Source organism: Quercus lobata, chromosome 9, assembly GCF_001633185.2.
Source record: "Quercus lobata isolate SW786 chromosome 9, ValleyOak3.0 Primary Assembly, whole genome shotgun sequence".
Taxonomy (NCBI): domain Eukaryota; kingdom Viridiplantae; phylum Streptophyta; class Magnoliopsida; order Fagales; family Fagaceae; genus Quercus; species Quercus lobata.
This window is the reverse complement of record NC_044912.1, coordinates 32,169,300-32,195,783: the sequence shown is the minus strand read 5'-3', so window position 1 is coordinate 32,195,783 and position 26,484 is coordinate 32,169,300. Positions and strand designations below refer to the sequence as shown.

Genomic DNA, 26,484 nt, shown 5'->3' with positions numbered 1-26,484 from the left:
AAAAGATATGTCAAACGTGTATGAGGTATATATATAAATAAAAATAGTATATGATTATATGCTAATTTTAAGAAAAAAAAAATGTGTCAAACTTTTAAAATTTATTATAACGGTTTAGAAAAATTTTGAAAATATATTTTTTAAGTAGTTGCGGCCATTTCATTTTGGAAATTAGAGAAAAAGTAAAAGAGAACATAAATTTCAGTATTAAAAAGGAAAGAGATAAAAGAGGATAAAATTTAGGATTTTGAAACATCAATAGTTTTGGAAGTTAGTGATATATTTTTAGCAAATTATTCTTAAGTTTTATTTCTGTTTAAACGTTGTAACAAACTAACAATAAAGTCCTATTCCATATTTAGCCTTAAAGTACTACAATAGGTTGCCTTTTTAGAAGTTTTATTTCTGTTAAAATTTTATTTTGACATATTTTTACCACAGTAAAATTAGTAAAATCCCCAACCAAAAAAAAAAGAAAAAAAGAGAGAGAATCTTGGAAAAATGAGAGGTGGACCCAGTTAACTAACAGCCATGTCAGCCACATAAGCACTATTCTCTGGTTCTACTTCGACCATTCAGTGACCAAAATGTTTTATTTTTTTTATTTAAATATTCTCAGATCCACTTGATTAGAAAACGGGCAAAACTTAAATATGGTTGACACCTGTCAAATTAAATAAGTCAAGTAACAGACGTTAACACCCGTCTCTGTTTTTTTTTCTTTTTCTAGTTCATCGTCGTCCTTTTCAGAACCTAGAATTCTAAAGAGGGCAAAACACATAGTTTTACTTTTATATTACATAGTATTAGTCTTTTTCTTTTTGTTACCAAACACATAGGATGAGTTCAAATGTAAATAAAGGGTTTAATGAAGAAAATCGCCCCTTTATCCTTCTTTGCTTGAAAATTTTCAGGGTTTGAAGGTTTGTCGATTTACAGAAGCCAACGAGATCTTGTGAGATTGTGCATGAGAAAATACGAACCAGATTGTGCGTCTGAGAAATACGAAGCTAAAAAACAGAAAAGAGACGGTGTTAACGTCTAGACAGGTGTCAAAAAAAAAAAATTAAAAGGCAAGTATTTAAGTTTTTCCCTTAAAAAAACACAAAGCTCGTCTTTCTCAATATTTTTTTTACGTAGCTTATTAAGTTCATTGCAATTTTCTCTTCTCTCTGAGAATTCCAAATTTTTTTCAGTCTCAGCAATGGCTTCAACAGCCACAGAAAGCCTTTCAAAACTCGACATCAATGCCGATTTCGCCTCCTCTGCTCCTAATCTGCAGCGCAGCCTTCACCTTCTCTCCCCTCAACAGGTCCCTTTTCACTCCTCTCTCTCTCTCTGTATATATTTTTGTATAAAAACATGTAAATTTTGCAAAAAAGTTTCCACCTTTATATGTATAATGGAGTACAATTTTGGTGGGAGTGTTTTATTTGATTTGTTTATCGAATTTTTGGGATGGTGGTGGTGTGGCAGATTGAGCTGGCGAAGTTGTTGCTAGAGACAGGGCAGACCCATTTGTTTGAGCATTGGGCTGAGCCTGGTGTTGAAGATGATGAAAAAAAAGCTTTCTTTGATCAGGTATCCTTTTTTTTTTGTTGCTTGTTATGGTTTGGGAATTTAGAATTATCTGAAGATTTAGTTTTTCACATGGATTTTTTTGTTTTTGTTTTTTGGTTGGTGGATCTATATATAGAAATCTGTGAATTGTTTTAGGATTGAGAATGAATTTGTAGAGTGAGATTGGAGGAGTTCCTGGCTCATAATATGGGGTTTTGGTTTCTTTTATATTGTAATGGATTTGAAGCAAATTTTAAATGTATACACGGCAAGAGCTCAACTAGCACCTTCTGGTGTTTCCAACAGAGACGTTTGGGGTTCAAATCCCTTCTCTCCACGATTATAATAATCGAATTATCAAAAGAAAAAATGTATACACGAGTTCATGTAAAACGATGTTAAATACGAGGCAGAACCACATAGAAGGTTGGGGGGCCATGGTCCTCACAAAATTCTCAAATAATAGATTTTTACACCTAAATTTACCTAACATTTTTGAAAGATATTTGATGCCCCACACCCCCCCCCCCCCCCAAAAAAAAAAAACTCTACATATTTCTTGTATGAAACTTTTAAATCGGTTCAATTTTTATATTATTTTTGCCCTCTCCCCAACTCTTAAAATTCTAGTTCCACATAAGAGAAAGATCGTATGGGATTTGATTTTCAAACTAATCTGGCTTTGAAGAAACAGAATTGGGTCGAGTTGCACAATAAAATGAAAAAAAAAATTCTCGGATGTGACTGGGGTTCAGAACTTAGAAGAGTTAGTGTGCAGTGAAAATCTAAGCAGAGGGTATGTTAAATAATGTGGTTGGCAGATCTCTCTTAATGACATTGAGCACATACTTTTTTTTTTGGGCACAAATTCCTATATTTTTATTAGACCTAAGGTACTCCATTTTTTTTTTTTAAATTATGATTTATCGATTATTGGACATAAGTTACATTAGTTGAAATGGCATAAGTGAGTTGGTTTGAATTAAACTTGAGAAGCCACTAATTAAGGAGACAATTTTTTGTTACTGATTTACAGATTGAGATTAAACATACCAGAATGTTCTTATTGCTCATTAAAATGTCCCACAGATAATTCAAAAAAATTTCTTTTGTTAATATATATATATATATATATATATATATAATTTCGGGTGCATGTATATATTTCTCAATGAAATGAAAAATGAAATTTGATTTAGTAACACCAGTGCCTTGAGGATGAGTTAAGTGAGTGAGGACCTTCTTTTTCCTCCTTAAAAAGAGCTTGTGTTTTCATCCTGCTCCTTTTTCCATTTAAGTTCTGTTTTTGGTTTCTGTACTGGCCCTTAACAATGGTCATTGTTTGAGTGGTCTCAGGCATGGGGATTTACTAATAGTAACTCCATGGCTGAGTTTTTGGTTTTATTAAAAAAATAAAAACCTCCATGATTGAGCTTTTAAAATCATTGTCTTTTTGTGCATAACCTTTGTAATTCTTTCGCCTCCTTTGTGTTTATTACTTTACTTCAATGTACATGTAGTAGTCTTTTTCAATAAAATTATTATATACTTATAAAAAATAAATAAACTGGATCTTAACAATGGCTCTTCATGTGCTTGATTAATTCTAAATTAGCTATTTGTCTTTCCATTTCTTCTTCTAATTGCAATTTTATTTCAGGTGGCTCGGCTTGATTCAAGCTATCCTGGGGGTTTGGCATCTTATATTAAAACTGCCAGAGAACTCTTGGCAGATTCAAAAGCAGGAAAGAACCCTTTTGATGGCTTCACACCTTCCGTAAGTGAATACAGATCTCGTGCTTATAAATTCATGAATGAGACCTTCAATCTAAACAGGCACAAAAACCGAGCATAAATGCAGCATACTATTTGCACAGAGACATGCAAACAGATGCAAGTTTGACTTTATAATAAATGGAAAATTCTATAATATCAAATTCCACTTTAGTGCTCTCATCTAATTGGAATATTAATTGTTTGGTATGCATAAATCTGTACACCCTGCCACCTGAGCATTTTCTGTTCACTCAGAAGCATCCAGTGTGCTTCTTAAAGACCTCAAGTCTGAAGGCAGGGAGTCCAAAGCACAGGTGCTACAGGTGTGCATGGGGATTTAGGAAGTTCATGTTCCTTCTATGTGACATGTGCGGTATACTATGTCATCTAGTAGTTTTAGAAGATAATGACTTGGTTCCATGGAGTACTTGTCTAAGGGTATGTTTGGACCAGAAATATTCCAGCCACCTTCTCTCTCTTCTCCCTCCATCCAAACATAGGGTAATGTTGGTTTTGTTACTGTTTAGAATTATGGCTATATTGATTCTAAAAAAAAAAGAATTATGTTTATATTACTTTTCCATTAGGGCAGATGGTGTCTTCTGGAGGAGACCTATTAATTTCTTTTGAATTTTTTTGATTCGTCAAAAACAAAGTGATACATAAGCTTTATAATTATTTTTATTATTATTTCGGACTTAGTTTAGTCAGCTAAACAATGAAAATGTGTAAATACTTGGAGCATCTAAAGTAATCCTATTTGTATGTATGAGTTCTTTTTGTTTGGGCAATACATACATCCTCAATCTTGACCCCTTGTGCTTCATCTATACAATATGGTTCAGATATTCGGTAAGAAGTACTGAGCCCACAATTCTCTATTGTTTAACAGATTAATAAAACTTGTCTGATATATGAGTAAATAATTTTGCAGGTTCCAAAAGGTGAAGTTCTGACTTATGGTGACAACAACTTTATCAATTTTGAGGACATGGGTGTCAAGGAAGCCCGAAAAGCCGCATTTGTTCTTGTTGCAGGAGGGCTTGGGGAACGTCTAGGATACAATGGAATAAAGGTAACTGCAATATAATTGTTATGGTACTTCTTTTAGATCTTTTTTTTTTCCTTGTGTTTCTCTTGTATTCCTTCTGTTGACTTGGATTTGCGTCATTTCATTTTAATAAAATTTTCTGTTATCCATGCAAAAATTAATTCTTTTGACTTCTAAATTTTTTTATTACTTATAAAATAAAATGGAATAAAGGTAACTAATCCTTGGTTATATTTAGTTCTTTGGTGGATTGTAATGTTTTTAATTTCATCAATCTGGACAACCAGCATAATTTTATACCATTGGGGTCAGCTACATCTATTTTGTCCTTGTTGGCTTAACACTTAACCATCAATTTCGTCTTCTTCTAGCCCTGAATTGTCCTTTTATACCCCTTTTTTTTTCCTTTTCTTCTGGTTTCTTTGAAGTTTAAATTGAATTGAATCTTCTAGTAGATTGTCCCTTGGTATGAATTCTCTAGGTCATATTTTGTTGCTTGATTTTCTCCAATTTTGCCCCCAATTTTAAGCAATTTAAAACTTCTTACTATTGCATTTCTTGTTTTATCCTCATTGGTATGCACATGTTTCTTGACCCAATATCCCCTGGAAGTAATTTATGTCTGGCATATGATCATTTTAATTATTTATGTTCAAATTTCATTGCTCATATGGGTCTGTTTGTGTGTAATTGATCCCATTATTAGATTAGTAGATGCATGTGAACTTACATGAAAGCTAGGTCTTATAGTTAATATGATGGGGCACTTGTACTAGTAGGCTGTTCACTTATTTACCCATATTTTGATTAAAAATGGTTCCAATATCTTTAGCTGATTGTCTTTACCACTTGCAGGTGGCTCTTCCAGCAGAGACCACTACAGGAACGCTTTTCTTACAGAATTACATTGAGTCTATTCTGGCTCTTCAAGATGCTAGCTGCAGACTCGCGCAAGGTTTGTTACCATCCAATGGTTATGTCATGTCATATATAGAGACTGGGGTTAGAATTCTATCTTGGTATTTTTTTTTTTTTTTTTTTTTTTTTTTTTTTTTTCAGTTTTTCTGAAATTGCCATTCACCATTTATTATCAATCATTGGTGCAAAACCTTCACAGCAAAAAGATAAACAGAAAATTTAGATACTATGTGAATGCTGGAAAGAGGACCGATTATCTCTGATGTCATATGTTGGAGTCCTCTAAAACCATATCAGATAAGATTTTAAGATGCCAGTAGGAACAGAACAGGATGTAGTAGCATCTCCTTAGACAGCTTCTGTCATTGTAAATATTTTCCTCTCTCCCAGAGTTTTCTTCTTCTTTTTTAGAGATCCTGTTGACTTCAAAGACTGTGTTGCGCCATGTGAGACCAAATAACTTGAAACTTTGAAAAACAAGTTCAAATGGAAGATACAAATGAACAGTCAATTAGTACTTGAAAATTTGAGGCCAATGAGTATGAACTCTAGCTCAACTGGCTACTCCTCTCCAATGAATGTGCTCTCCACAAAATCAAGCACTCATAGAGATGATGCATCAGTAAGACAGGAACATTGCAAGAATTGCTACTCATTTTTTAACTAAATCCATTTTTTAAAATAAATAAATAGAAAATATTGAAGAAAAATGATAATAAAAAAAAAAAATCCTCACTACTCCAGTTGTCCTGCCCAAAACTCATTTAAGTCACTTGAACCTATCAAACATCTTATACCCAAAGAAACCAACTAAAGGCCTGCATGATGCTCTTCCATATACCACAACCCTGGGTTATATCTACGTGTTCTGCCTTTATTAGATACTTCACCTTAAATTATGATGCTCTTGCATGATGCTCTTCCATAATTATACTAACCCTGGCAACTGCAACCTCATTATTAGATACTTCACTCAACTCATGTAAGCTTTGTCCCAAAATGTTGGGTTGGGTTTGCACGAATCCTTTATCAACTTACTAGGGTGGGTTGTCTGAATCCTTTATCAACAAATTGCAGTCAGCTGTATATAGGTTTTTCCGCCACTCTACCCTATTTGAAGCCATCATCTTGTCATCTTTTTATTTATTTCCACATTCTTCATGACTTCTAATCTGGTCTTAGTTGTCTTTCTCATCCCTTTCATGGAACTTAAATTAGATCACTGTTTTTCATTAGTGCACCTATTGATCTCCTTAGCACTTGGCAGACCACCTTGGGCGACTCACCCTCACCTTTTCCTTAATAGGTGCCATCTCCACCTCTGAACAGATATCTCTATTCCGTATTTTATCTTTCTTGGTACTTCTATTCATCTATCTAAATGTCTTAAGTAATTGGGCATCACTTGGTTAATGAAGACTAGTAGATGAGCGTGATTATTGCATTAACCTACTTCCTATCTTTTTCTTTTGTGTTTGAAGTAATGTTGTTGCTTTTTGTTTGTAGATGATTGCCAAACAAAGATTCCTTTTGTTATAATGACATCCGATGACACACATGCACGTACCATAGAGCTGTTAGAATCAAATTCTTATTTCGGAATGGAACCTACGCAAGTGAAACTTTTAAAGCAGGTATGTGATGGGCCGTTGAAGTGTTATGGAGAAAGCTTATTGTAGCTGTAAAATGGCCTCATTGAAATGCTCAGTTTCTATTTATTACAGGAAAAAGTTGCATGCTTGGATGATAATGATGCCAAGCTTGCAGTTGACCTCCGTAACAAATATAGAATTCAGGTAGCCATCGAATTTAGTGTACTTCGTAATTTAGTCATTGACATCAGATTAGAATTTTTTAATAAATTTTAAGGTCTCTGTAATTGCTCTAACCTTGGAACCTCATGGTATATGTGTCTACTTAAACCTTTTTCTTTTTGTGATAGACAAAACCTCATGGCCATGGTGATGTGCACGCACTTCTCTTTTCTAGTGGCATTCTGAAAGTTTGGTAATTCTCAAAAGCACACCTAATTTCTGGAATTTGTTATTGTCCATATGAGTTCATCCTTATGCTCACTGTATAATTGTTACCAAGAGCTTTGTAGTTCAATTAGCACCTCTTGATGTTTCCAATGGAGATGTCCAGGGTTCAAGTCCCCTCACCCCCAACAGCTGATTTATAATTCAAAAAAAAAAAAAAAAAAAAGCTCACTGTATGATTGTCACTGCTTATCTTGATCTACTTGTTTGATTACAACTATGGGCTCTTAATTAATTGATCTCGTGTGAGTGTGCTCTCACATGCAGCTAATACTGGTTGGAACACTTAAATATACTTGAACTTCTAGCAGATTGAAAGCCACTACGTAACAGTAAACTATAAGTAATAGCTACATATTCGTTTGGTAAACAATAATAATGATTTATGCCTCACAGTTATCTCCTGTTAACATTATTTTTGTGCGCCTATCTGAAGTGTAAATTGATAGGTTTACAATCCTTTTATCAATTGGAAGTTTAATAGCCTAAGGTTACCTTCAGAACTTTAGTACTGTATACAGTGAAAGTGTCCCGTAATGTGTTTTGATTTCAAATTTGGCTTTGTAATATGCACTTTCATGATCGTAATAGTGGTTCATGATTATTTCAGGCATGATGCTGGATTGAGATGGGTTCTGTTCTTCCAAGATACAAATGGACTTCTCTTCAAGGTTGGTTGTTTCAATATTTCGTTCTTTAATCCAAATATGTCTTATTAAGAACAAAGTGCTGATCATTGTTTACTTGTTTGTGTAGGCAATTCCAGCTGCTCTGGGTGTAAGTGCTACCAGACAATACCATGTTAACTCTCTTGCTGTTCCACGCAAAGCAAAAGAAGCTATTGGAGGAATTACCAAACTTACTCATGCTGATGGTATTTTGCTATTTTATTGAACGCATGTTTCCCTTGTTTTTGGTTCATTACTGTCAACTTGCATCATTACTGTCTTTGCCTGGATGTTATTTGCATGGATCTTAGACTGTAGTGACAAACCTATAGTTACTGACCCATCATTCAATAACATGAATGAAGACTCAAAAGTCATGTCTTATATATATGTTCGCATTATCAATAAGACAATTGTTGTGTCCTGACACTTAATGAAAAGGAGCCCCCCGGGGGGGGGGGACGGTGGGGGGTGGTGAAGTGAGAGAAGGATAGGTAATAGAGAATATGTCACTGAAGAGATGTTGAAAATCCTCGAAACTTGTAATTCATTTGTTCAATGCCTTCTTCCTTGTGTTGCCGGGGAAGATAAAAATTGCCATATCGGTCTAGATTCTTACCAGTTCTACAACTTTGTTAGTGTGCTTAATTCTTTGTATAAAACATTGTATATACTTGTGAAACTTACATTTATTGTGGCATCCATGTAGACAATACTGTTCCTATTCTAGTCTTTAATGATTCATCTATAAAATTGTTCCAGGGAGGACGATGGTGATCAATGTGGAATACAATCAGCTCGACCCTCTGCTTAGAGCAACTGGAAATCCGGATGGAGATGTTAATTGTGAGACTGGCTATTCCCCTTTCCCAGGAAATATAAATCAAGTAATCTTCTTCAACAAATTCATAATCTTCGCCCATTAAAAGGGATGTTTGTCCCTTATAATCTTCTTATTTATTTATTTTTTTTCTTTAATTTATTGGATTTGGCATTTTCAACTTTAATATGAGTTCTGCTGAGTATACTGGAAAATTCACTGATATTTTCAGCTGCTAATGAAAATCTCATGATAAGTTTTCAGAATTTCCCCCACCGTATTAGCAGGCAACTGAATGGGGGTGGATATATACAATAAAGACTTCTGTATATAACTAATACAATGTATCATATTAATAAATTTGGTTACCTGAGCATAAAAATTGAGAACTAGTGTGGAATTTCATAAATTTGGTCACCAAAGTGTAAAAGCTGAGAACTAGAGTGGAAATTGGTAGAGAGTAGTGTCTCATGTATTCCCTTCTTCCCATCTCTCTCTCTCTCATGGATGTTTAAATACATTTACAATTTCATTAACACGCGTGCTGGGATCTATGTGGCCATGGAATAATGTCATCACAACACAATGATAAAAAAAAAAAAATTATAAAAAAAGGAGGTTAAATATAATTTTACTTGGATTTTTTGATAAATTTACCAATCCTGACAACATCAATTCTTTCTTTTTAAGTGAAAATTGATAAATTACTATTGTACTAAAAGCTTAAGCCATTAGAAAATGATAAATTTAAGCATTTAAGCATTGGTCTAACACCTTCCCTCGCGCATGGGCTTAGACTCTCTTTTGTAAGTGGGACCTAACACGTGAGCTTTTTAACTTTTTAATGGAAGGTAGATTGGAGACATGATTTGAACTCAAGACTACATCCTTTATTAGCAAATCACGAATCTAATCATTTAACCATTATTCTAATAAATATTACCCAAGGTATCATTGAATTAGCATAAGATTACAATATCATATATCTTGGTTTCAGTATTTGATTCAGATTTTGATATACCGCACATCTATTTAAAGGAACTGTTGTATGCTTAGGCTTGACTTGTTTGTCTCTTTTTTTTTCCCAGTTGATTTTGGAACTTGGTCCTTACATTGATGAACTCACAAAAACGGGAGGTGCTATAAAGGAGTTTGTTAATCCAAAGTAAGTCTTTTGTACTTGCTACCTTAGAACTTCTAATTTATCTACTTGGTTTTTTCTACTATGTTTAAGTGCTTTCAGTTATCAATCTCTAAAAATAATATAAATGTATTTTTATCTTTTGACTTGGTTTATTTGTGAAAATTTCCCAACCCCAATACATCACACCTTGCCAGTAGAACAATGCGGGCTTTAGAAATTGTACTGAAATAGAAAGAGTGACAACAGTTCATCTGACTGATTGTTTAACTGGGTTAGTCACATCTTACATATATTAAATTATAAATTTTCTAGTTTCTTGTTTTACCCTCTAGCATTGGAGAAATGTCATTCTTTCTTGATTTCTTTTTTGCTCACAGAAATGGGTAGGGATTAAATCAGTTATAGCTTAGTGGAACACTATGTAGGAAGCTGCTTTAATTTCGGACTCCCTGCCAGGCCATATCTATGTTAGATTCAGCATGCCTATTTATTCATTTTGGGAATTTGTTAAAGACCCCAATGAAATTGTTAAAAAATCATCTTCTTTAAGCATACCAAATATCATATCAATACATCTCCAATAGCTATTCAATCCATTAACTTCCATATTTATATAAATAATCTTCAATTTGCAGCAGTATATAGATAGGATACCTATTGATCTCTGGTTGACTTGATTTTTAGCAAGCATGATGGGCATGGAGAGAACATGAAACACCAAAATGGTCTTGTTTGGTGTCAACAGACTCCTATAATCTCTGTGTGTGTAATGTTGCAAATACATACTAGTTCTACTTTTTGTTTATCATTAAATCCTATATTCTATGGTATCTTACTGCAGATACAAAGATGCTAGCAAAACTTCATTTAAATCCTCGACAAGACTAGAATGTATGATGCAAGACTATCCAAAAACTTTGCCTCCATCAGCAAGAGTTGGATTTACGGTAATTTATTCTTTCTTGAGTGAACAAGTGGATTTTCAGCAAGTTAAAATCACTTACAATCTGACACATTTTTCAAAATTTGATTGCTTAGATGTTTAGATGGATTTGGTATTTTGCTCTCTTATGATAGCACTTCACATTGTTTTGTGACGGTGCATGCTATAAAGACATTGCCACTATTGTGGTGCTCATTGTTAACGCAATAGTTATTCTGTGATGATTAGGTGATGGATGCATGGCTTGCTTATGCACCTGTGAAGAACAACCCTGAGGATGCTGCTAAGGTAAGAATATTGTATAAATATTCTGTTTGTTAGCTATTCTGGAGGGTTTTCTGAAAAAAAAAAAAAAGAATGAAACTTCTTTTTTGACTAAGACAAGTTATATTCTGATCTGATGGTTTATTAAATAATTTTTTTATTTTATAAAAATGTGATACAGTGCATTTCCTTGATTGATGGCCCATTTTATGATGTTGGAACTAATTAAAATTCATGCCATAGTATAAGACAGACTACCCCCTTTTTTCTATGACTGAATATACATTTTACGTGTGTTTATATGGTCAATATATGCTCCTCCATACAAGAGATCCTCAATTATCAAGTGGTAAACACAATGTGATGGTTTTGTTAAAGAAGATATTTGGAAGTTTTGCCTCATTTTATGCAAATTTGTGGTCAGGTCTGCACTTCCATTGTTGAAACAATTGTTTGAACCATCCTGAAAATTATATCATCCATATTAGATATTTGTACCTATACATAGATTGCTTGATACAGTAGTTATGATTAATTCAATTAATATTCCCAAATTAACCACTGAGTATGATCTACTATCGTGTTACCAAGTGCCTCCAAAGATGTTAGATGCTTTTTAAGTCCCTGTATAGCTATGCTTATTTTGTTAGAAAAGGCAATTTCCAGCTCTCAAAATGTTTTTGTGGGGTTCAAGGGAAACCTAGTTCAGCACCTCTTGTGGTGCTTGGGCACTGGGTTCGAACTCTACCACCCAACACTTTTTTGGGGTGGCATTGGAGATGAACCCAAATTCCATTTGATAAATTATGATAGTGTGTGTTCTCCTATTCAAAATGGGTGGTTTGGGGATTAGAAGATTTTTGTTATTTATCAAGCCTTGGTTGGAAAGTGGTTGTGGCCTTATGTGAGGAAAGGGGTTGACAACAAATATGGTATTGTTTAGGATGAATGGAGTTACGATGTTGTGCAAGGCTCCTATTGAAAAACATAAGAAATGGACAGAACAAATTGCTCATTCTTAACTAGAGGTGATGGTGCCAGAATTCATTTTTGGAAGGACCACTGGATTGGTAACAATAAGTTCAAGGACGAGTTGTATAGACTTGATAGAGGCAGAGATGCTCTTGTAATAGGAAATATGGAAAGGGGTTAATGGGAAACTTCATTGGAATCTCAATTTATTAGAGAAGCTTAGGATTGGGAGGTAGAATTGTTGGAGTACTTTTTAATTGTGTTGTATGTAGTTAATGTTGACCAAGAGGGAGATGATAGAATGGTGTGGCTTTTTTCAACTAAGTATGGATTCCAGGTTAAAAGCTTTTATAGGGTACTAAGATCTGGAGGTGAGGGGGTTGCCTCATTCCATGGAGGAGAGCATTTGGAAGGTTAGAGCTCCACTTAAAGTTACTTTCTACACTTGGATTGCAATGTTAGGGAAAATCCTAATGACAGATAATTTGAGAAAAATGGGTGGTTATAATTGTGGATTGGTATTGTATGTGTAAATCCAATGTGGAGTACGTGGATCATCTTCACTGATATTGTTCGTAATCGGAATGGTCATTTGTGGATGGCTGCCCCCACATTGGGAACAAGTAGAGTTTCAAAGATACAGAGAAAACTATACCTGATCTCAAATTATTTTTCTTTAGAACTTTGTTGGATTGGATGTTTGTTCTTGATTTGATAGATGTATGTAATTTGCGTGATTGATTGTATGGTCCCCAGTTGTATACTCCTTATATACTTGGGCGACTCGTTTTTTGATAACAATAAATTTTTAATTACTTATATAAAAAAAAATCATCACTGATATTGTTCTGTCTCTTTGGAGTTGTGGGATCTACTCTTATGATGTCTAATTCAGTTACAGCTATGTTGGCCTCTTGGGAGGTGAATTTGGGCAAAACTCAATAGTGGTGAAATTTGAATGGTAGCTTCATTGTGCCTAATCTGGTGTTTTTGGAGAGAGAGGATATGTACTTTTGAGTGAAGAGTCACCGGTGCCACATCAAGTTTGCTTTTCTCAAGACTTTGGATGAGTAGACATAAAATTCCACCAATTCTCCACTTTTCGTTTCATGGACTTCTCAAATGATTATTTGTTCAGATTTTAATTTATTTGTTCTTCAAATTTGTTATTGTTTTCTTTTTTGCTCTTTCTTTGTATACACCCCATGAATTAGAATAGCGCTTCTTTTTGTGATTTTTTAATAAAAAATTATTACTTATATATAAAAAGGTGAAAAAGTACACAAAACCACCATGTGATTTCTCCATAAATCATGGAATCTCCCCCTGAAGTTTTCAGTATAACATGCAACCTCCTGGTAGCTCAAGCCGATCTACTAACAGAGAAGACAGAGAAGACGACCCTGAAAGATATTGTACTCTTTTCATTTATCTTCTAGGGGTTGTATATTTGTGGTCATAACTCTGAAAACCATTGACAATGAAACTGAATAACCCACTCATATTACTTGTTATGGATAGATATATCTGTTTTTTTATTACTCATTCATGCTTATGCATGCATTTCCCCTTTTTTTTGTTAGCTCCATGCCGCCTCCATCCAGAAACCTTGGTCTGTCAATATTGAAAGTATTTGTTTACATTTTTTTTTTTTTTTTGCTCAAGACTATTATTTGAATGGTTTAAGTGTTTAGCAATTCTGTATCCTTTATCTTCTTTTCTTAACTAGGTTTAAATGTGAACTTGGGTTTAAGTTCATTTTGATTTTATTTCTTATCATCTGCTTAAATTTTAATTGAAGGTACCAAAAGGAAATCCATATCATAGTGCAACTTCTGGAGAAACAGCCATCTATCGTGCAAACAGCCTTATTCTTAGAAAGGTAAGTAATATCATAATTTGTTATTAAGTGTTACCTATTATGCTGCTGACTAAGGGCACTTGCCATTGCACCACTGTGTTAACTTTATGTGTGTAAACTCCAGTAGATGTGAAATGTGAGTAGTTCAGTTGTTGGTAAACAGGACTGCCTGAAAAATAGTGCAACACACTCTACACAAATCTAGAGTGCATGTAGATTTTGAACTTCTCTCTCTCTGTTTGAATTATGGGGTTCTTTTTGTCTGTCTACCAGGCTGGTGTCCAAGTTGCCGATCCTGTAGTACAGGTGTTCAATGGGCAAGAGGTAGAACTGTGGCCTCGTATTACATGGAAGCCAAAATGGGGTCTTAAGTTTGCAGAAATCAAAAGAAAAGTTTGTGGAAGTAGCACCATTTCTCAGAGGTCAACCATGGTCATTAAGGGCCGTAATGTCTTTCTTGAGGATCTCTCATTGGATGGAGCTCTGGTCATTGATGCTGTTGAAGATGCAGAGGTAAGTCAAGACAATCTGATAGCAAAGATGGATTAGAAAATTGCGAATAGACGCAGCTTGCCCATGTGGCGAAATTTGATGTTCTCTTTATTTTTTCTTTCCTTGACAGGTTTCTGGTTGCATGCTACTTTTTTTTTACCTTGTGAACATACATTTGTTTTACATGTTCCAAGTTATACCCTTCAAAAAGTCTCTTTATTATCATGAGTGTAGCAAATATAGCCTAATTAGTGCTATTTTCCTAAATTTGTAATTAGTGCGCGCGCGCACACACACATATATTAGGCCTAAATGCAAAAACATCCCCCGAGATTTCAATTTTTCCTTATCTGCCAAATTGATCCCTAGGACCAACTTCCATTAGCTCTAATGGATGGAAAAATTACGTGATCATAATGTGAATAGTGATGTGAATTAGTTGGTGGATCTTCTTAATGTAGTCATGTCATTTTTTCATCCATAAAATCTACCCGGAAGTTAGTCTTAGGGGTCAATTTGTTGGATATGGAACTTAAGGAGTTATACTGAAGAATTAAAACTGAGGTGTTTTTGCAACTGACTCAAACCCAAGGGGATGTCTAACACAGAACACCTTGTTATTGGGGTGAGTTCCAAACAGTTTTTTAATCTTAGAGAAGGTGACATAGCTTTTACTCTCCAATGGAGTTCCAACTCTTCTGGTCAGTTCTTGCTGTTGACTGAGCTCAAAGCTGGTGGGTCTAGGAGGTCGATAATTATACCGGAGGGTAAAGAGAGACATGGTTGGAGGGCTTTTGGTCTTGAACTAAGAAAACTGCTGAACCCTTCTCAATAAGCAGTGGGAGGAAATGGATTTCCCAAATTCATTCCTCAGGTGCGTAGGTATAACTTGGAGGCTGTAAGTTCTAGAACTTTTGCTGAAGTTGTGCAAGGCTTACATGGAAGAACAGAGGAAAGGAAGCAACCAAAGCAACTAGGAGCCACTGCCAAAAGGAAGTTACCACTGATAGGAGAGGAGAAGATGGGAGTGAATCTGAGAATCTTTGGTGTAAAAGAGGGGGATTTACCGGTGGAGAAATCTGACAGGATGGAGGTGGTGGGAGGAGCTAGGAGGGAGCTTTGCTCTTATGAGATGGCAGAGGTTGGTGAGCAAAACCTGGCAAACACTAGGCTACGTTTCCCTAGTATTAATTTGAATTCAAAAGATTATGATATGGGGAAGAAGAGTGATGCTAGGAGATCTTGCTGGTCTGGGAGAGGTCTTGTCGTGGAGATTGATGTGATGGGGAGGAGGCAGGTTTTCTGGGATAGAAAGAAAGGGGGAGATACGAAGTGCAGAGGGGATTCACGGGTAGCTGGTATAGATACTTCTAAGGCTTTTAAATGGGTTCAACGGAGCTCTAAACAGGCTGTAGTTAAGCCTTTTATGGGCCTTGGAACAAGCCCAGAGCTGACCGACACTAGTGAGGGTCTTTTTTCAGGCCCACGACTTGTTGAAGTGGGCGAGAGCTCTTGGGCTGGTGAAGGAGCATTACTCGAGTTGGTTGGTGTTCAGCATTACTGGAATGTCCCTTGGTGTTGCATTGGGGATTTCAATATTGTCCGCTTCCCTAGTGAACGGTTGGGTAATTCTCGTCTTACTCTGGCTATGGAACTTTTTTCGGAGTTCATTGAGGATCTTAATTTGATAGATTTGCCTTTGGAGGGAGGGAGCTTTACTTGGTCTAGCGGGTCAGAGAGGCCTTCGATGTCCAAGATAGACAGAGTTTTGGTGTCTCATGATTGGGAGGAGCAATATCTGGATGTGACCCAATGGATTCTTCCTCATCCTGTTTCAGACAATTTTCCAATTCTAGTGGAGGTAGGGGGAATGGCGAGGGGGAAAAGTCCGTTTAGGTTTGAGAATATGTGGCTTAAGACGGATGGGTTTACCGATAGAGTTCAGTCTTGGTGGAGTCGGCATTCTTTCTCTGGCACTCCTAGTTTTGTATTTGCCAAAAAGTTGAAGGCTTTGAAAGAGGACATCGTTCAGTGGAACCGTTTGGAGTTTGGTCATGTTGGTTGCAAAAAGACTCATTTATTAGAGACTTTGAAATTGTTAGATGTCAAGGAAGGGGAGATTGGCCTCTCTGAGGCAGAGATTTGTGAGAGAGCTGTGGTGAGATCTGAAGTGGAAAATCTTCTCTCTATGGAAGAAATCTCTTGGAGATAGAAATCAAGGATGCTATGGATTAAGGAAGGAGATAATAATACTAAATTCTTCCATAAGGTGGCTAATTCCCGTAAAAGGTTTAATCATCTGAGTTTTCTGGAGGTGGATGGGGTGATTTATGAGGAGGATTCCGAGGTGGCTGCTCAGGTAGTAAATTTTTATAAAAATTTGTACCAGGAGTCAGAGGAGTGGAGGCCTTTTGTGAAAGGTTTGGAGTTTGATCAGTTAGATGGGTTGGAGAGGGGTTGGCTTGAAAGGAGGTTTGAGCAGGAGGAGATTCTTCTAGCTGTTAATGAGCTGGTTGGAGATAAAGCTCCAGGTCCTGATGGCTTCTCTATGGCTTTTTTCCACCATTGCTGGAGAGTGGTGGAAAGGGATGTTCTAGCAGTTTTTGAGGAATTTTAGCAGCACAGTAAGTTTGAGAGATCTTTGAACGCTACCTTTATAGCTCTTATTCCCAAGAAAAACGATGCTTCTAATATTCGAGATTTCCGGCCTATCAGCCTGGTGGGGAGCTTGTACAAGATCTTGTCTAAGGTTTTGGCAAATCGGATGAAACGGGTCTTAGATCAATTAATTTATGAGTCTCAGAATAGTTTTGTGGGAGGCAGACAGATTCTTGACTTAGTTCTTATTGCTAATGAGTGTGTTGATAGTCGTGTGAAGAGTAAGATCCCGGGGGTTATTTGTAAGCTAGACATTGAGAAAGTTTACGATTATGTGAATTGGGAGGCTCTTCTAGATCTTTTGAAGAGAATGGGCTTTGGGGAGAAGTGGTGTAGTTGGATTCGCACTTGTATTTCAACTGTCCAGTTTTCTATTTTGATTAATGGGGCACCAGCTGACTTTTTTGGAAGCACAAGGGGCCTAAGACAAGGGGATCCGCTATCTCCTATGTTGTTTTTAGTTATGATGGAGGTCTTAAGTAGGATGATGAAAAGAGTTGAAGGTGCTGGCTTGATCAGGGGTTTTCAGGCTATAGGCAGACGAGGTGTAGGGGAGTGTGTCTCGCATCTTTTGTTTGCGGATGATACTATTCTTTTCTGTGATGCGGATGTGGAGCAGATCCTTCACGTGCGAATGCTTCTCCTTTGTTTCCAGGCTGTCACAGGTTTGAAGGTTAATGTCTTGAAGAGCGAGTTGGTTCCTATAGGGGAGGTTAACAATATTCATGCTTTGGTAGAGATTTTGGGCTGCCGGATTGGGTCTTTGCCTATGACCTATCTTGGTATGCCGTTGGGGGCTTCCCATAAGCCCCCTTCTATTTGGAATCCTATATTAGAAAAAATTAGTCGGAAGTTGGCCGGGTGGAAGAAGTTGTATTTGTCAAAAGGTGGTAGATTGACGCTGATTAAGAGTACGCTTTCCAACCTTCCTACTTACTATTTATCCCTTTTTACCATCCCTTCGCATGTGGCTAATAAGATTGAGAAGATTCAAAGAGACTTCTTGTGGGGGGATTCCAAGCTTCTTTTGGTGGGGTGGGATAAGGTATGTGCTCCTAAGGCTAATGGTGGTTTGGGAATAAGGAAGTTAACTACGTTTAATAAAGGTTTACTAGGAAAATGGTTATGGCGGTTTGGGGTTGAGGAGACTCGTCTTTGGAGGAGGGTGGTGGCTCTGAAGTTTGGGGAAGAGTGGGGGGGTTGGTCTTCCAAACTGGGCAGGGGTGTTCATGGGTGTGGTTTATGGAGAAGTATCCAAAAAGGTTGGGAGGTGTTTAGCAAACACATCCGGTTTGAGGTAGGGGTGGGGGATAGAGTGAAGCTTTGAACGGACCAGTGGTGTGGGGACTCACCACTCCATCTATCTTTCCCGGTAGTGTACGGGATTGCTTCTAATAGAGAGGCATCAATGGCCTCGTCTCTCGAACGTTTGGGGACCGAGGCTCGGAGAAGTTGGAAGGTTCTTTTACTTAGAAATCCAAATGATTGGGAGACGGGTGTGGTGGATGATTTCCTTCAAACCCTGGGTTCTAACTTACCTCAATCTGAGCAAGGAGACCGCATGATTTGGAAATTGTCGAAGAAAGGGGTTTTTGACATCCGCTCGTTCTATAATAAGCTCCAAAGTTCCCTGCCTATTACCTTTCCTTGGAAAGGTATTTGGAAGGCTAAGGCTCCTACTCATGCCTCTTTCTTTGTTTGGACTGCGGCTTGGGAGAAGATTCTTACAGGGGATTTTTTGCAGTGTAGAGGCTTCGATTTTGTTGATTGGTGCATTTTGTGCCGTTGTAATGGGGAGTCGGCGAATCATTTGCTTCTCCATTGTGACAAAGCTTATCTATTGTGGAGCTTGGTTTTTAGATCCTTTGGGATTTCTTGGGTCTTGCCAAGATTGGTTGCAAATATGCTTTTCGGTTGGTGGAATTGGTTTGGAAAGCACTCATCTGGCGTTTGGAATCTAGCTCCGTTGTGCCTAATGTGGTGTATTTGGAGGGAGCGTAATTGACGTACTTTTGAGGATAGAGACAAATCCGATGACCAGTTGCTCGCTTACTTTAGTGGCTCTCTTTTTTATTGGTCTAGGGCTTGGGGACTCACCTCTAGTGATTCTATCCCTATGTTCCTTAGTTCTCTTCTCTGTAATTAATTTGCTCTTTGTTGTCTCCGTTTGTTTTCTTCTTTTTCTCTTTTTCTTCACTCTTTTTGTTTGTTTCCTTCTCTGTATTCTCTGTTCTGCCTTGTGTTTTCATGAGGTAGCTTTTAATATATATCTTTCTTATCAAAAAAAAAATATACTTATCAAAACTATCTGCATATATCCTTTTCATTACTGTTTACCACCTGTTCATTTAGTTTATTTTCCACTGTTGGTGTCACTTGTGTTGGTTATTTAAATTTGTTTTATTTTGTTAACTGTGTCCATCTTTTTTTTTTCGGGTGTATTCGAAATGATTACGTCTTAAACCTGTGATTATGCAATTTTTTTTTTTGATGATGTGACCTTTTTAAACAGGTAAAAGTACGAGGTTCTGTACAGAACAAAGGTTGGACGCTTGAAAATATTGATTATAAAGATGCTTCAGAGCCGGAGGAACTAAGGATCAGGGGTTTCAAAATCAACAAAATAGAGCAGCTTGAAAAGAATTACTCTGAGCCTGGAAACTTCAGCTTGGAGCTCTGAAGGTTAACCAGAGAATTTTATCATATCATCTATTCCTGCTTCTAGCCAAAAATAATTTCCTTTATGATAATCTTTCTGTTATGACTTAATTAATAGCTAAAGCTTGATGTGAAAATTCTTTTGGCAAATAATGAAATCTGAGCTCTCTGTCAAAAAATTTTGTAGGATTTTTTTTACATATCTTTTTATTTTTTTCTTGTTCAAGACACAGTAATTAAAAAAAAAAAAAAAAATTTGATTGTCCCTCATATATGAATAAAAATGTTTGTGCTGAGTTCTGTAAACACATTGGTATATAATTAATACTGTGAATGCAAGTGCTCAGTCAAGTTTGTAAACGCGTTAGCATTTAATTAATACTGTGATTGCAAGCTTCTCTCTCTCTCTCTCTGCATTTGCAAGGAAAAATTTGTGTTAAATTTTTCAAGAAGTAACATAAATTTCCAATGACTATTTTTTTCTGTTATAACTTATTTCCAACAATGAAAATAAAATTTACCTTATTTAAGTTGTTGCTCTAAATTGTACTTGCACAATTTGTGTGATAAATGGAGCTTACTGATGTTTCGCTGGATGATGCTCTCTTGGATAATGTACAAGTGTGCTTGGTTGTAAAATTAAGTTAAAATATCTTAAGTGCGGTACATTAGATCCTTAATTAAAGTTAAACACCTGATTACACAAACCAATAAAATACCCCCAAAAAAAAAAAAGTTATCTTTTTTTATTACTTCAATACAATTATATGTTTGTTTAATTGATGAACTAAATATATTACATCTTAGTCTAAGGAATTGCTATACATAAAGTTATTGCCCATTTTCGTATAATTCCATCAGGAGGCATGCCTTGAAGTTCCCAAAACAAAGTTTGCATTTTTCAGCTTTCAAATAGAAACAAAATTGGTATGAAATACCCCATAATGCCACCATTTATGGATGATATATATTTGTTGCAAGGAGAATGGAGAGGGGAAGGAAAGTAAAAGAAAGGAAGTCACGGTGATATTCCTTTGTATTCTCATTTGAGATAGATTCCCAAATGCCCCAAAAAATAAAAAACTACATATTTTTTGGGGTGGGGGTGGGGAGAGTTTTTGAATGAAAATTTTTCTTCATCTAATTATCTGGAATTACAAGAAAAACTAATGATTTTTTATGCGAGTCAAATAATATAAAATGTTTTCTAGTTCATTTTTCAGTGTTACGAGTTACAATAGAACACAAGAAAACAAGTTAGTTCTTTAAAAAAAATGTTTAGAAAATGTATTTCGTTGAAACAACCGGAATGTAAGTATAAAATTTGGATGCTAACTATGATCTGTTGCGTGGTCGAATCCCCTGAACGAAATACACAAAAGGCTTCACAAATTTCTGACTATATATATTTGAAATTTTTGCCAAGTGCAGCTTCTCGGTTTTTGCTATGGGGAAATTCTGCTGCAATTACCTTAGCTAATTGCTAACTTTTTCCGGTGTCCAAGTTTTGACTCACAAGTCACAACTAAAGTGTCTGGCTTCTTTTCTTCACTGCGATAATGGCTCTTCATGCTAGTGAAAGGCTGCAATCTACAGTTACAGACCACCATTATCAATTTGCTTCTTCTTCTTCTTTTTTCTTCTTTTCCTTCTTTGTTTGACTTTATTTACTAGAATGAACCGAAACTCTTGTTTCTTAAAGGAATACAAATTCTCCGTATCACATTTATCAATTTGTATTCCTTTACAGACCACCATTATCAATTTGCTTCTTCTTCTTCTTCTTTTTTCTTCTTTTCCTTCTTTGTTTGACTTTATTTATTAGAATGAACCGAAACTCTTGTTTCTTAAAGGAATACAAATTCTCCATACCCCATTTTGTGTTCCACTTTATGTTCCACTAATCACAACTTATCGTGTGTTTATTTTTTTTTTTTTCATTTTAAATTCTTCTTAAAGATATTTTCCAAAAGAAATAAATAAAAGAATAGCATATATGGAAACAAAACAAAATTAAGAACTGCCCATGCTTGGAGGTTTAAGAACCTGACAAAGGATCAAATAGACAGGAACTAATATTGACAAATATTAAGGTGCTGACTAAAAGTATCAATCTCATTATAAAATAACAAGGCCGTGGGGGATAGAAATAATTACTTTTCATCGTTTACTAATGAATTGAGATATCTTTAGTTGATGAGTAAGTATTATTATGTCCTTCAGGATAACAATTGAGGTGGCACTCTAAATTAGAGTAAGACTTAGGTACAGTACTTAGGTGATGTTCCTTAGGTTTTCCTTTTAAAATTCTGTCATGTGGATTTTTTTACATGAGATGAAAATGTATTTTTTAGTTAAGTAATCACATGACTAAATCTTAAAAAGAAAACTTAAGGAATAGTACCTAAGGTACTGTATCTAAGTTTTGTCCTCTAAATTAATAAAAGACGTCATTTATTAAAAAAATCTAATTTATTTTCATATAACCATTTAAATATTTGTAAAAGATTTATATTAGTATGTTTAACATCAGCTTATAAGTTTAGTTTTTAGTTTTTATGTACAGCTTTTTAAAACCTCTTTTTTTTTTTCTCACTTTTTCAAATTTTTTCAAGATATAAATATACTTTAGCACACTTTCAGTAAAAAACTCCATAAGCTGTTTCCAAACAAACACCTAGGTGACTAGTTTTCATTGGCTTAAAGTGTTGGGAATTAAAGTGGGAATCAATGAAAAATAGAAAATTAGAGTAAACTAAGATATGATCACATGAGTTAATCCTATTCCTTAAGAGGATATTTGACCCTTCTTGGTTGTATATGTTAGATTATTTCTTTTACTATATTCTAATTTAATAACATATATTATTTAAAGCATAATTTTGTAGGATGTACAAAATAATAATAACTAATTTGAGATATCAATGAATTAAATAATTTCAGATTTTATTTTATTTGAGAGAATATATGTTTTCATTTTTTCCCCATATTTTCAAAAAAATCAATAAAACATAGTTTGATTGACATGTTTTTTTTTTTTTTTCAACATGTATAATTGACATTAAGATCTAATCATCCAAATCATTGAAAATTTATTAGTGAATAATTTTTTTTTTAAAAATGCATATAGAACATGAAAATGTCAATGTTTATCTAAAGCATAAAAAATAATTAAAAATATCTATTAACCATATAAAAAGCGGCTAAGCCGCTATAGTGTTTTGACACTGTTCACTCAACGCATTTCGCTGTTCATCTACAATGATATTTTGGTGAGCCACTTTTTTTTTTCTTTTTCTTTTTTTCGTTTTGAACAGTAGCTACAGTTTTTTTTTTTTTTTCAGCCTTCCGTTTGTACTTTTTTTTCTTTTATATACATTGTTATACTGACACAAAAAATTTCACAATATTTTCACAATTATTAAAGTGTCAATTTCTTATAAGTCAAAATAAAATAATAAAATATGAAACTGTGACCAACCACAACTGAAAATAAATGTTTTGTGAAAATGTTGTGACACTTGCTTTTATACATATTGTTATACTAACACAACAAATTTTACTATATTTTTGCAATTATTGATGTGTCAATTTCTTATAAGTCAAAATAAAATAATAAAATATGAAACTGTGACCAACCACAACTGAAAATAAATATTTTGTAAAAATATTAACTATATAAAAAGCGGCTACGTCGCTACAGTGTTTCGACATTGTTCATTCAACGTATTTCACTGTTCATCTACAGTGATATTTTGGTGAGCCATTTTTTTTTTTTTTAAACGTTTTGAACAGTAGCTACAATTTTTTTTTTTTTCAACCTTCCATTTGTACTTTTTTTTCTTTTATATATATTGTTATACTGATACAACAAATTTCACAATATTTTCACAATTATTAAGGTATCAATTTCTTATAAATCAAAATAAAATAATAAAATATGAAACTGTGACCAACCACAACTGAAAATAAATATTTTGTGGTATATATTGAGGTGTCAATTTTTTAAAGGTCAAAATAAAATAATAAAATAAGAGACTGAGAACAATCACAACTAAAAATAAATGTATTATGAAAATGTTATAACATCTTCTTCTTGTCATAATATTTTCACAATCGCGAGATTTCAATTCCTTATAAATCAAAATAAAATAAAATAAAAAGAAATTCTATGTTCACAACATTTTCACAATAATTTTGTAACAAATTTTATGTGGCAAGGTATTTTTGAAGGATAAAAAAGTGATATCAGTAGTGGGTTCAATTTAAAACCAATAACAACTTGTCATTTATAATTTGTTCTAAAAATGTTATGGATATAGTATTTCTCTCAAATAAAATAAAAATATATCTATTCGAATCCTAAAAATAAAAGTATTGTGAAATTTTTTTTATATTTTGTTATATTCTTAGACTTCTTTTTTAGTATATAAAGTCAAATTGGGTGAACCAAAATTCACTGTACGTTTCACGCACAATTTTCTTGTATTGTCTTTTTGCTTTTTTTTTTTTTTAATGCATAATTTTAAAGCCAGTAATAATTTTTTACCTAAGATTCGTTGTGAAAATGTTGTGGACGTGAAAATTAAATAATAAAATATCAAATTGGGACCTACCACAACTGGAAATAGAAAATATTACAAAAATGTTGTGACGTTTTGTTATATTCCTAAACTTCTTTTTTGTGTGACATTTTGTTGTGTTCCTAAAACTCATTGTTTTAGGCACAATTTTCTTCAATTGGCTTTTTATTTTATTTTTAAATACACAATTAAAAGTGGTTAGCCCAATTTAAAACCATTAACAATTTACTACTTAAGATTTGTTATGAAAATATTATAAACGTAACATTATTCTAAAATAAAATAATAAAATATTAGACTAGGACCCACGATAGCTAAAAATAAAGGTATTGTAAAAATATCGTGACTTGTTGTTGTGTTTCTAGACTTCTTTTTTTGGTTTATTCAATTTGTTGAACTAAAATTCATTGTTTAATGCATAATTTTTTTAGGTTTATTTTTTTTTACACATTGTTTCAAGTTTTTTTTTTTTTAAATAATAATAAAAACACACACACACACACACATATTTTTTTACACACACACAAATTGACGAAGCAACACTTTCCTCCTTTATGTTCAGGGTAGTTGCATTCCCCCCTAAAGTAAAGTTGAATAATTTCATCATTTATATTTTGTAAATGAGCATATGCCCCTATTATTTCTCTCTTAGTTAAACCCTAACAAAATCTTATAATTCCTAAAATATTCCATTGTGCAATGTCTAATATACTCCTACTAAATTTTAATGTCCCAAAAAATTTATGTGTGTATTTTGAATTTTATGTAGTAGACTGGTAGTCATGCTTGAAAAGTTAGAATGATGATATATGGTGTTCTATTTATTACCTAGAGAACACTAATTTATTAGGTTTAAATCTTCTACACTTATAATTTTATCTAATAAAAACTTTGATGACATCTGTCTTTTGTTATTTTATTCTTATTTTAATTTCTTTTCGTACTTAAAAGGGTATTCATTAAAAATAAGTAAGCTAAACACCGTAGTTAGACTCATAAAATAAGATAATAAAGAATGAAATATGAATAACAAAATTTTCATTGTAGATGATTGCAAATATTTAATTTAATGAAGATCTTCAAAAAAATTGTAGCATATATTATCATTCATTGCGAAAATTTAAATATTGTAGAAAGATGATGACATTCATTATCATTCTTTGTAGCATTTTTTGGTGAGTATATATTACATTTAGTAAAAAGTTCTAAGAAATTGTCATAGTACATAGATATTCAAATAGCTATTTTAAATTTAAGTACATGACTTCATACTTCTTCAACAAAAAAAAAATATATATTAATTCTCTCACTAAAGGGCCAACACGTGCCTTGTCAAACGCTTAAAACATAAAAAAAAATAAAAAAAAAAAAATTCAGTTAAAAATCTATGTCGCGAAAACTATTCTACTTAATACTCTACCATTCAAGATCTAGACTTTTTACAACAACAGCAAATGGGTTGAATTTGAAACTACCACCAGCTTACAAGTTACACAAAAACTATAGCTCTTCTCATAACATAAGTTGAAGGATAATATCAAATCATATACCTACCACCACAACTTTCCAATAAAAATTTCCCCTCTAACAAATCTTGACGGACCCATGATTTGGAACCAGTCTGATACGCAAACTCTCTGTTTAATGTTTATACCTGCCAATAGAAATCTATATTGCCCAATTGAATCCTTTTAAGATAGACAAAAGAGAAAATTCGTGGAAAATTTATTAGAATACCCGTGTACATGTTCTTTTTTTTTTTGGTCAAATACCCGTGTACATGTTCAAAACCTTATCTATAATATTCTCCACAAACTCTAAATTTACCGTCCTATAAAAAGTAGAATATTTTAGATAAAAACTCGTAGGCATATACTTTTCTAGAACCTAAAAAGGGAATAAATCAACAAATATCTGATCAAAAGTCTATTTTAGCAAACTCCCACTAAGTTTCTTGCTAGCTTCCTTGAGAGTCCGTACCATTTCGTACGAAATAGTACAATAAAAAAGGACTAGCTAGTCTTTAGAAATTGGCCTATATATACCCCATTAACCTTAGCACCATTTGCAACTATAA

At 34.1% G+C, this 26,484-nt stretch overlaps 1 protein-coding gene across 2 annotated transcripts; it reads left to right on the top strand.

The window, feature by feature from the left end:
- The first annotated feature begins 787 nt into the window (after positions 1-787).
- Positions 788-20,003, top strand: LOC115960014 (UDP-sugar pyrophosphorylase). Of its 2 annotated transcripts, XM_031078714.1 has the most exons (18): positions 788-1,073; positions 1,197-1,312; positions 1,477-1,581; positions 3,221-3,337; positions 4,271-4,411; positions 5,243-5,342; positions 6,812-6,939; positions 7,030-7,101; positions 7,248-7,312; positions 7,955-8,015; positions 8,101-8,218; positions 8,775-8,899; positions 9,921-9,997; positions 10,818-10,923; positions 11,148-11,207; positions 13,957-14,037; positions 14,290-14,529; positions 19,679-20,003. In XM_031078714.1, exons 2-18 carry the CDS (start codon positions 1,205-1,207, stop codon positions 19,844-19,846), a joined length of 1,872 nt encoding a protein of 623 aa, XP_030934574.1. In that variant the 5' UTR covers positions 788-1,073; positions 1,197-1,204; the 3' UTR covers positions 19,847-20,003. The 2 variants fall into 2 exon arrangements, with proteins under 2 accessions (XP_030934574.1, XP_030934573.1); XM_031078713.1 differs by lacking the exon at positions 788-1,073 and having other exon boundaries at positions 1,114-1,312.
- The last annotated feature ends 6,481 nt before the right edge of the window (positions 20,004-26,484 follow it).

Bases quoted from the DNA above. Each gene is read 5' to 3' on its own strand.
- LOC115960014 (XM_031078714.1), top strand. From the start codon at position 1,205: ATGGCTTCAACAGCCACAGAAAGCCTTTCAAAACTCGACATCAATGCC. The intron at 9,998-10,817 runs GTAAGTCTTTTG...ATCTTACTGCAG, and splicing joins AAGGAGTTTGTTAATCCAAA to ATACAAAGATGCTAGCAAAA. The intron at 14,038-14,289 runs GTAAGTAATATC...TCTGTCTACCAG, and splicing joins ACAGCCTTATTCTTAGAAAG to GCTGGTGTCCAAGTTGCCGA.